The sequence below is a fragment of the Gekko japonicus genome, unplaced genomic scaffold (assembly GCF_001447785.1).
Source record: "Gekko japonicus isolate JY-2015 unplaced genomic scaffold, Gekko_japonicus_V1.1 scaffold664, whole genome shotgun sequence".
In the NCBI taxonomy this organism is placed as follows: Eukaryota; Metazoa; Chordata; class Lepidosauria; order Squamata; family Gekkonidae; genus Gekko; species Gekko japonicus.
The window spans coordinates 330,275-341,418 of record NW_015166441.1 but is presented as its reverse complement, the minus strand read 5'-3'; the positions used below and the strand labels follow the sequence as shown (position 1 = coordinate 341,418).

General features: G+C 45.8%; 1 protein-coding gene across 3 annotated transcripts in view; it reads right to left on the bottom strand.

The window, feature by feature from the left end:
- Positions 1 to 11,144, bottom strand: part of OSBPL9 (oxysterol binding protein like 9) — a 128,816-nt gene that overhangs the window by 61,458 nt on the left and 56,214 nt on the right. For all 3 annotated transcript variants that reach the window (XM_015411975.1, XM_015411976.1, XM_015411977.1), the window contains one exon: positions 10,111 to 10,206. In XM_015411975.1, coding sequence (XP_015267461.1) covers positions 10,111 to 10,206 — 96 coding nt within the window. The remainder of the gene's footprint in view (positions 1 to 10,110; positions 10,207 to 11,144) is intronic.

Sequence of the window (11,144 nt, the reverse complement as noted above, 5' to 3'; positions counted from 1 at the left end):
GAGAAAAAGGGGAGGACAGTAAGTCCAATGGTGAGCTGGACTCGGAATCCTCCGGGGAAGACTCTCTATCAGAGAAAGGGGCGGCAGCCCCTAAAAGTCCTTATAAGCTTCAGAAGAGACTAGGCAAGGAGAAGTAAAGGCTGAAGGACTCTGAATTGTGCCTTTAAAAAATGTTGAAGTGAGATGCTTTGGGGTGTTTCTGTATGACAGTTAAATTTAAGATTTGAAAAAGATAATGTTAAACTTGACTCAGTTGATAGTATGATTAATGGGATTAAGACTAAATGTATGGTTAAGCTGGTGGGATGATCTCCTCTCTTGGGTTTTTAGTCAGTAGTGGGTATCTTTCTTTATCTTATAAATGTAGTTTCCCCTCCCATTTTCTGTTGTAGTTTGTAGTGTTATAAAAAATGCAATTAAAAATCCCCTCCGGGGGCTTAAAAAAAAAGAAAAGACAAGCTAATACCCCTGGTCAGGTATCTCTGGAACATTCCTTTCTTCCAATGGAGACCACTGCTTCTGAAGTGTTTTTTAAATATGCCAACTGTAAATCTTCCAGTCATGTAAAAAGGCAGCTTACGTCTCTAATACATACTTAATTCACTTCAACAGAAGCTCTTTAACAGTGGTACACACTCTAAGGATTATGGAGAGCCAAATCTGCACTTCCCATCAACCAAAAGATACTCTGTATGGCTACTGTATGACTTGTACACAACCTCAAAGTAAGTCCAATATAACCATTTTAATTACATTACCTTGGAGTATGTAAGGCAGGGGTGTCAAACATGTGGCCCATGGGCCAGAACCAGCCCCTACAGGGCTCCTATCCGGCCCGCAAGCAACTGGCTCTTCTCTGCTTCCTACTTCCTGTTCCTGCTTCCTTATTCCTGCATCGCAGCTTGCTTTTGCCCAGCTCTCTCCTCTCCTGCTTTTTGTTTCACAGAGGAGAGAAGAAAGCCAAGCGTCCCTTCCCTCAATTTGCTGAGGTCTCCTCCCCCTCCTCCTTTTGGAGGAAAAGGAAGGGGTGGGAAAGAGCCGGAGCGGGTAGACTCCCATGGACCAACAACATTTTATTCCAGGTATAAGCTTTTGTATTTTGTACTTATTTTATTCCAGGTATAAGCACACACTTAGGGAGGGAGGGAGGGAGGGAGGGAGGGAGGAAGGAAGGATAAAAGAGCCAAGAGAACAGGGGAGGGAGAGACCCCCCTTTCCAGTTCTAACAGATGGGGTAGGGAAGAAACCTTGCAATCTTTATTAGTGGAAGGGAGCAAGAGTCCAATAGCATGTTAATAACTAGCAGAATTTGTGGCAGGGCATGAGCTTTAATGAGACACTGCTCACTTCTTCAGATATAGCTAGAATGTGAGTCCATCTGTCCTTGTATCTTAGAGAGTGAAGTGATTTCAGATGCCAAATGACAATTGCAGGCATTGGTAAAGAGAGAAGAAAAACAGGTTGCTTACCTGTAACTGATGAACTTCAAGTGGTCATCTGTGCATCACACCCATGGGATCCAAATCGGTTGTATGCAAAGCTCACAACAGGATTTTCGCACCTCCCTCCAAGGCATGTGTGGGAACCCCACTGCGCATACCCAAAGAGGTGGGGCGCGGACATCCAGCCAGTTCCTTCTGACCGCTGTCATGTCAATAACCAGAGAAATGTACTGAAGCGACAGCAGTGGGGAAGGACGGGGTGGTGGTGTGACTGCACAGATGACCACTCGAAGATCATCAGTTACAGGTAAGCATCCTGTTTATCTTCTTCGTGGTCTCTGTGCATAACACCCATGGGAGACTAAAAAGCAGTGGCTCACCTGGAGATGGGAGCTGTCGCAAATTCAATGCTCTGCCGACGAAAGGACTAGACGACCAAGGTCCACTCTGTGGCATTCACAAACATCAACACCGTAGTGCTTGATGAAGGTGTTCTGAGTAGACCCTGTCGCAGCCCCACAGATCGCCGACAGGGAAGCACCCTTCAAGACGTGGCCATGGATCTTGTGGAATGCACTCGCACAGGCAAGGGCAACGGGTGCTTGGCCAACAGGTAGCACAGTTTAATAGTCTCAACAATCCATTTGGAGAGACGTTCTGCTGAGATCTTTAGCCCTGCGGAGTGACTGGAGTAGGAGACAAATAAGTGATTGTCCCTCCTACTCGAGCGTGTCCTGTGAAGGTAAAAAAGCAGCGCTCTCTTAACATCTAGTGCATGGAGGAGACATTGCTGTTAATCTTTCAGGTTAGGAAAGAAGTTAGGTAAGAAGATCTCAGAGCTGAGGTGGAACTCGGAGACCACTTTCGGAAGGAAAGAGAAGTCCGGTACCAGTCTCACACCATCCAGTAGGAAAACAAGGAAGGGTGGGTCATGACGAAGAACCACGAGTTCGTCCACCCTCCTCGCTGAGGCAATGGTAACGAGAAAGGCGGTTTTCCATGCTGCATGTTTTAGCTCGCAAGTTGCCATAGGCTCAAAGGGCCGTTCCATCAGATCGCACAGCACCAGCGGCAAGTCCCACAAGGGTACCGGTGAACGGATCAGTGGATATAGGTAGAGGAAACCTTTAAGAAATCTCTTTGAGACCGGGTGAGAAAAGATGGAAAAAACTTCAAAGCCCGAATGGTAGGCAGAAATAGCCGACAAATACACCCTGATTGAGGAGTGCGAGAGGCCCTTCTCTGCCAGCAAAAACAGAAATTATAAGATCTGGTCAAGCGTGACAGAAGTCGGGGGTACGTCTGAGGGTTGTAAGGAGGCCAAGAAACAAGACCACTTCCCACTGTAGGAACGTTGCATAGAGTCTTTCCTGGCATTGAGAAGGACAGTGGTGATTCTATCCGAGGATGTTGTGTCCACGAGATAGGCTGTCTGCTTGAGTTTGTGGACCTCGTGGAACAGAAGAGCTCCTCCTTTCGCACGGAGCAAATCCGACACTTGTGGGAGAGGATGGCGAGCCTTGGTCAGCGAGAGGAGGTTGGCGAACCAAGGTTGCCTTGACCACCAGGGGGCGATCAGGATGCATCTCATGTGGACCCTCATGAGTCTTTGGACCATCCTCAGCAGCAGCAGCAGAGGGGGGAACATGTATATAGGAAGTTGTTGTCCCATGGGTAAAGGAGCCCATCTCCCAAGGCCTTGGGATCTTGTGCTTCTCTGCAGCAAAACAGGTTACACTTCAAATTGAACCTGGTGGTGAAGACATTGATGTGACGCGTACCCACTTTTGAAATACGGGATGTAGGTAGGTCCAGTTCAGCTCCCAGTCGTGACGCTGAGAGAGACCCCTGCTGAGCAGGTCCGCATACACATTGGCCTTGCCAGCGATGTGTGAGGCAATGGGGAAAATGTGCAGCGGCATGCACCAGGCCCAAAGGTCTAGAGCCAGGAGGCAGAGACTGTGGGAGACTGTTCCACCCTGTCTGTTGACGTAACTGAGGGCCGTCGTATTGTCGGTCAATACAGTCACGCATTTGCCCGTGAGAAAAGGGTGGAAACATTGGATGGCCAGTTTGATTGCCAAAACCAGAAAATTTATGTGTTTTCTTGAGGCCAAGGCATCCCCCTTGTGACCTACAGAGAGGCCATTGAGGTGGGCTCCCCAGCCCCACAGCGAGGCATTGGTCGTGAGGGTGGAAAGGGACACCCTGCGTCAGGTTGTCTGACCATGTCCACCAGAGAAGGGAGTCGCGTACCTCCTGTGGCGGAGAGAGACGAACTGATTGGGACATCCGTAGGGGCTTGAAGTGCCATATGAACCAAAGCTGGAGTGGACGCATTCGCAGCCTCGCAAAACAAAGGACAGCAGTTATAACTGCCATCAGGCCCAGAAGGCGTTGAATCTGGAAAGCAGACACTTTGCCCTGGAGTCGAAGGTGTTCTGCAAGAGCAGTCAGGATTTGGGCTCTGTCCTGGAGCAGGAAAGCTCTGCCTTTTCTGGAGTCGAGTATCACCCCTATGAACTGCACTCTTTGAGAAGGAACCAGCTGTGACTTTTTGAGGTTGACCTGGAGACCGAGGCAACAAAGGACATTGAGGGCCAGGGATATATGGTGAAGCCAGTTGTCTAGATACGGGAACACTGTCATGCCACAGAGGCGGAGATGTGCCACAACAACCACCACCATCTTGGTGAAGACCAGCGGAGCCTTGTTGAGGCCAAAAGGTACGCTCCTGTATTGCTAGTGGCTGCCACCTATCGCAACCGGAGGTATTTTCAATGGGAGGAGTGGATGATTAAATGGAAATAGGCATCCTCGAGGTTGAGGGTGGCCATCCAGCATCCTTGGGACAGGAGAGGCAGAATGACTGGTAGGGATGTCATTTTGAATTTCCAGTATTGTATATCGGTGTTGAGGCCTCGAAGGTCTAGGATCAGCCTCTGCCCGCCATCCCTATTGGGCACTATGAAGTACCAGGAATAAAAACAGAGTCGCTGGTGATCTAGAGGCACGGGTTCTATAGCACCTTTCGACAGAAGTGTGGCGACTTATTCGAGGAGGAATGACGACGAGGGAGCAGTGAAGACTACTGAAAGAGGTGGGAATTCCATGAATTCGATGGAATAGCCCTTGGCTAAGATGGAAAGGACCCATTGGTCCGACGTAATGGAGGCCCAGGCATGCAGATAGGGATGGAGGCGGGTAGGGTCGGAAGAGGTAGACAGGCGAAAGTCAAAGGCCCTGCTTGCCGGGTTTAGGTTGTTTAGGTCTGACAAGTTGCTGTCCAGAGCCGTATCTTTGCCTCGTCGGGTACTGCTGCCGGTTCGCAGATGGAGACCGACGTGGTCTGTAGCCCTTCTCCAGTGACGGTTTAGCATACTGATGCCTGGAGCCGTAATGAGACCAGGAGCGAGGATGAAAGGTCTTAGAGGGGGCAGAAACCCAGAGCGACCTCGAGGCCTTAATGCTCTTATCCATCTCCTGGAGTGTCAAATCAGTGGATGCATGAAAGAGACCTTGGCCATCGAAAGGTAAGTCCTCTATGTACGCCCTGGTGTCAGCAGGGAACGAGGTGGTTCTAAGCCAGGACTGCCTACGGAGGGCAACTGTGGACGACATTGTTTTGAAAAACGTATCCATAGCAATTTTTGGAAGAATTGATGATTAGTTTAGAAAGCAGCAAGACTTCCTTTTGCAGCTTCCTGGCCTCCTGACATTTGTCCTCAGGCACCGACAGGAGTGCCGTCGGTTGAAAGTCCGAAGGGGTCTCAGCAGACATATCTCCGGCAGGCAAGGGGGTCAGTGCAGACTCCCAAAGTGCCACTCGAAGCCTCGCAGCTGTTTTTATGGGTCTGATTAGAGAACTTCGAGCAATGGCGGCAAGCGTCTGGGCGATGAGTTTCTCCAAGGCAGAGAATGAAGAGTGTGTGGCCGTCATGGGTCGCAAGTTTGCTTCCACAGCCAACACACAATTTAAAACATCCCCACTTTTCGATCATAAAAGAGTAAAATGGCACCAAAAGAAAAAGAGGGGGGGTTGCCGGGAAGCCCCCTGAGGAGCGGCAACCCTCAAAAAAGTCTTCTTCTTTTTTTGGTCTTAGTAAAGAATAAAATAAACGTAGCAAGAGGGAAAAATAAAACGATTTGAGCAATCCCTCATGAGGGGAAAAAATTACGCTTCTTCACCGACGGGCAGAAAACAAGCTGTTAACAGCGCGGCGGTCAGAAGAGAACTGGTGGGATGCCTGCGCCCCACCTCTTTGGGCACGCACAGTGGGGTTTCCGCACATGCCTGGGAGGGAGGCGCGAAAATCCCTTTGTGAGCTTTGCATACCACCAATTCAGATCAGCGCAGGTGCATAATCCCATGGGTGTGATGCACAGAGACCAAAAAGAAGATACCTAGATCTCAATCTAGTTCAGAAGAACACATTTTCTTTATCTTCATTATCAGTTGCAATTCAGCAATCTTTCTTTCTAATCTCCCTTTGAAATTCCTTTGTAAGAGAACTGCTACTCTTAGGTCAGCAACAGAATGTCCTGCAAGGTTAAAAAGTGCCCCCACTGTTTTTTTAATATTGTGGTTTCTAATACCAGCAGAAAGAGTAAGAGTCCAGTAGCACCTTAAAGACTAACAAAATCTGTGGTAAGGTATGAGCTTTTGTGAGTTACTGCTCACTTCTTTAGATAGATCAAGATGAGTTAGTTTTTCTGTAGCAGTAGAAAAGAGCAACAGTCCAACAGCACCTTGAAGACTAACAAAATTTGTGGCAGGGGATTAGCTTTTGTATGACTCTGCTCACTTTTGTAACCTTATTTCCATTTATTCTTTGCATCCTCTTGGACTGAATTCTTCTGGCTCAAACTGAGACCTAGGTTTCCTGTCTCATTACCAATGCTGATAACTCAGTCCCTACTACTCCTCTGTATATCACACCTCATCCAATCAAACTTGCTATTGCCATTCAGCATCTGAAATCATCTTTATAAAGTTTATATCTCCAGTACCTCTTGTTACATTTTATGGCACATGTGGCCCAGCTCAACAAAGTGACATTTATGTCAGATCCGGCCCTCATAACAAATGAGTTCGACACCTCTGATGTAGGGTTTCTCCCCTCTATTGCTGACCCTTAGCCGGTCCTTCAGTTTGGAATGAGGAAGTCAGAGTTATGAGACACACAGCTGTGTGTCGACTTTCAAGTTCTCCAGAACTCTGTTAGGCTGGATGTTACATTAAAAGTTATCTTCAAGGTGAACTCTAGCATTCCAGGAAATAGGGTAGTCAGAACCTCTCTCCATGCTAAGTTTTCTACTTGCAAGGAGTTTTGTTTTATGGGATCGCATTCAACAGTGGCATGCTCCAATCAGATGCATACATTGACCCAGCCTTGTATAAAGAACCCGTACATCTCCACATCCTTGATATTATTTATATGTCATATTTTGTTTAAAAAACTGTTTATCTTGGGCCCACAGTAATGATGAAATTCTGGTTTCTTAAGAAACTGCCCCTTTGTATGGAGCATGGAGTGAATGCCATAGGAAATGGTGCTCAGAAGAGCTACATCTGGCTCCTGAGCCATTATCATTGCTCTGTAAACCTGCAGTTCTTCACACGACTGAACTGAACACCCAAGCACCCACAACACTGGAATAATTTCTGCAAATTTTGAAACCAAAATATTTAAGAACACAAGTGCAATGATTATGTCAAAGTAGAAATGAGCCTCAAGGACAATTTCAAATGTAAGGTAAACTTAGTAGGAAAACTACCCATGACAAGAAAAATAACTTCTTAGTCTTACAATACTAAATTAAAACTGAAATATGTACAAATCAACTATAACACCTAAATCTCCCCCAGACTGACTGTTTACATTTATATATTTTTCCTGACAAACACTCAAAACAGTTTCCAGATGTATAGACAGAATCATAAATATTAATACGAACAATAGATTTAGTCAATCATCAGTTCAATTTCCACATCAGTTCAATTTCCAATGTCCCCTTTACATAATTCAACCTTACTTTTTCCTGAACACACTTCTCTAAGATTCCAAAGGGCTGGGGCTGCCAATGAAAAAGCCTGAGTGAGAGCGGAAACTCTCCTAACTTCCTTCGGTTTTGGGACTGCCCCCCTATTGTGACAAGCACAGCACTGAAGAATGCATACCAGGAGAGGCAATCCAGCAAGTATGTAGGTTCCCGGGCATTAATGTTTATTTAATTATTTTATTTACTTGATTTGTTACCTTGCCTTTCTCTCCAAGGGAACCCAAAGTGGCTTACAACTTTCTTCTTTCCTCCATTTTATCCTAACAACACGGTAAGGTAGGTTAGGTTGAGAGTGTGTGACTGGCCCAAGATCACCCAACAAGCTTCCATGGCAGAGTAGGGATTCAAACCTGGGTTTACCAGATAATAATCCAACATTAGCCGCTACACAATTCTAGAGAATTTTAAAGGTTAAAACAAACACTTGGAATTGAATTTGAAAACAGAATGGCAGCCAATATAGATATTCCATAACCTCAGTAATGTAGCCAGATCTCCTAGCTCCAGTCTGCATTAGCAACCAAGCAGCGACATTCTGGACCAACTGAAGTTTTTTAGTTGTCTTCAAAGGCAGCCCATGTAAAGTGCAAGGATGATATGGATACAGTCAAAGCAAGCTATTTCATTATGGCCAGAGTTCACATGTTTCTCCTGTTAGCAGAATACACTGTTGTTCATATGAAAGACACCATTCTGGTGTCAATCTATTCTTAAAAGCCTACAGCAATAGATTATCTTGGAATAAAACCTAATTAACATACATGCATTATATATATATACTAGCCTGATACCCATGCTTCGCTACGGTATTTAAGTTCCATAAATCCAGTTATAATATCGATGATGTGAAGTTTGAAATGCGACATTTGTTGTAGGAATTCTAATGGAGAAGATTGTAGTGTAAAAAATGGAGAGAGACATACGTCCTTTTCTCTCTCTCTATTGAAGGACCTTTCTCTAGACCTCATTGGTGGTTCTGCCCTCAGGTGCTAGGATCACCAGGCTGCTTGATGAGCTCACTCTGGAACAGGCAACATAGAACTGTCCATTTAAGAAGCAGTCGTCTGTTAAGTCAATTCCTGCCACCTTCCACGAAAGTGATAGCCTCTCTACTTGTGTTCCTGGATTGTTTTGCTCATAAAGAGAATGTGTTGTTCTGAGCACCTAAGGGTGATCTTGCTGGTACTTGGCCTGCACAGCTCAGTACCCCTACAGTAATATTATGTGCAAATGTCTTTGCTGCATTCCTAAGTTGCTTCCTCCTGGCAGCTGTCTGTCCAGTGTGGGAGGGGGGAGGAGTATTAGAAGCCACTGTGGAGGTGGGGCTGGCAGGATCACTAAGGCGTTACTGCTGGGGTGGGCTCCCTCGTGGCTTTAAGCACCCTGCAAACACTGCTGCACCTGACAGACAACCACCTGTTACATGTAGGAGGTGGGGGGAGTGTGTTGGAAGCCATCAGAGAGGCCGGGCCAGCAGCATCGCTAAGGTGATCCTGTTGGGGCGGCGTCCCTGATGGATTAAAATGCCTTGGCCCTGCTCCTACACCTGACAGACACCCGCCTGTCTGGTGTTGGGGGGGGTTGTATTTAAAGGCATTGGAGAGGCTGGGCCAGCAGCAGGGCTAAGGCAATCCTGCTGAGCAAACCTCCCGGGCGGCTGTAAGCATCCCACCTCCTCTCCTACACCTGATAGGCAGCTGCCTGTCCAGTGTAGGGGGGGAGGGGGGAAGAGTATTAGAAGCCACTGTGGAGGCTGGGCCAGCAGGATCACTAAGGCGTTACTGCTGAGGTGGGCTCCCTTGTGGCTTTAAACACCCTGCACCTGCTGCTGCACCTGACAGACAACCGCCTGTTAGGTGTAGGAGGTGGGGGGAGTGTGTTGGAAGCCATCAGAGAAGCTGGGCCAGCAGCATTACTGCACCTCACAGGTGGTTGTTGGCCATTCCTGATTTCCTCAACTCTCATTAGCTGTCTGCAGACTCCTATAACTATTGGCTTTTTTGCCTCAGAACACTGAGCTCTGCAGCTGACCGATAAGAGAGTGGGGGGTGCAAGGAGGCAGCAGCCTGGAAGCCAATAGGAATCAATGGAGGGAGCACATTTTACCCCTTTTGACCCCCCTTACGGGTTGAATTTCTAAAACTCTCTTCTTAGTGAGTATCTACACCATGGTAGGAGTGCTCTCCCCGAATGTCATGTTTCTAGAGCCAGCGGTTTGGCCTGGGTGTTGATTTTACGGTGAGGGGACTTTCTTTTATTTATATATATAAAACAATATATATATTTTAAACAAGTGACAACTAAGAGGCCTAGGATTAGTCAAGGATAAAATGGATACAGTCAAAGCAAGCTGTTTCATTATGGCCAAAGTTCATATAATGCACATTTATTAATTACGTTTTATGCTTTAATCATATGACATTGTAATCTACAACACATAATGAGAATACTGTTGTAGTTAAATGTATCTATTTTTTCTTCAAATAAGTTGAGTCCAGTAAGTTAATAAAACTTCTGAACCAAAGTAAGGATCAAGATGACCTGCCACTCAAACTCCAAGATCAGCTGTAGTTCATAATTGAATTTCTATGAGGGGGAGACATACCTTCAATTGGTCTATCAAAATCTGTAGGTAAGCATCAGCTTCTGTCAGTTTTTTGTCAAAATCCTGTACACTTGGAACAAATCCAGAATCCACACCCTGTGGGGGAAAAAATCAAATGTATAAAATGTGAACAAGTTTTGTTTACACAAGCCACAAAACAGCAATTTATTTCTCAATTGTAACTGGCCAGTACCAACAGCAGAACTTAAACATTCAAGAGATTATATAAGCAGCCCAGATATACTTTTTAATTACTTCATGGAAAGGTTACAAATCTTTAGTTACTACACCAGATTAACATACAATATAAGCACTTTAAAACTATATACATTTTATATAATATATTGTACATTATTCAATTAGAAAACCACAAATCAGATTATAAATAAATGCATAATCAATCAGAAGGTCAGAAAGCTAACACTGATCTGATTTCATAATTTTTTTGGACATTAAAAACTAAGCAGCCATTAGTTTCATGATATTTGCCTTTTCCCATAGTAATTATGTTTACGAAGTATATTTGCTTCCAGGCCCAATTTAAGGTGCAGTAATTAACTACGGTGGCTCAAGTGGTTAAGACACTGAACTGCAGGCTGTGGAAGGTCGGTAGTTCAGCAGTTCAAGACCCGGGTGCTGCATGACGGAGTGAGCTCCCGTCTCTAGTTCCAGCTCCTGCCAACCTAGCAGTTCGAAAGCAAGAAATTGTAAGTAGATAAATAGGTACCACTTCAGTGGGAAGGTAACAGCATTCCGTGCGCCTTGGTGTTTAGTCATGCCGGCCACATGACCACGGAAACGTCTTTGGACAGCGCTGGCTCTTTGGCTTTGAAACGGAGACGAGCACCGCAACCCTAGAGTCGAATTCGACTGGCTTTCGAGCAAGGGAACCTTTACCTTTAATTAACCTTTAAAGTCCTACACAGCTTCGGGCCATCATATTAGAGGGACTACTTGTTTGAATATAAACCTACCCTACCACTCCGGTCATATTTGGAGGCCTTGCTTTAGCTTCTGAGGCTAAATGTGTAGCA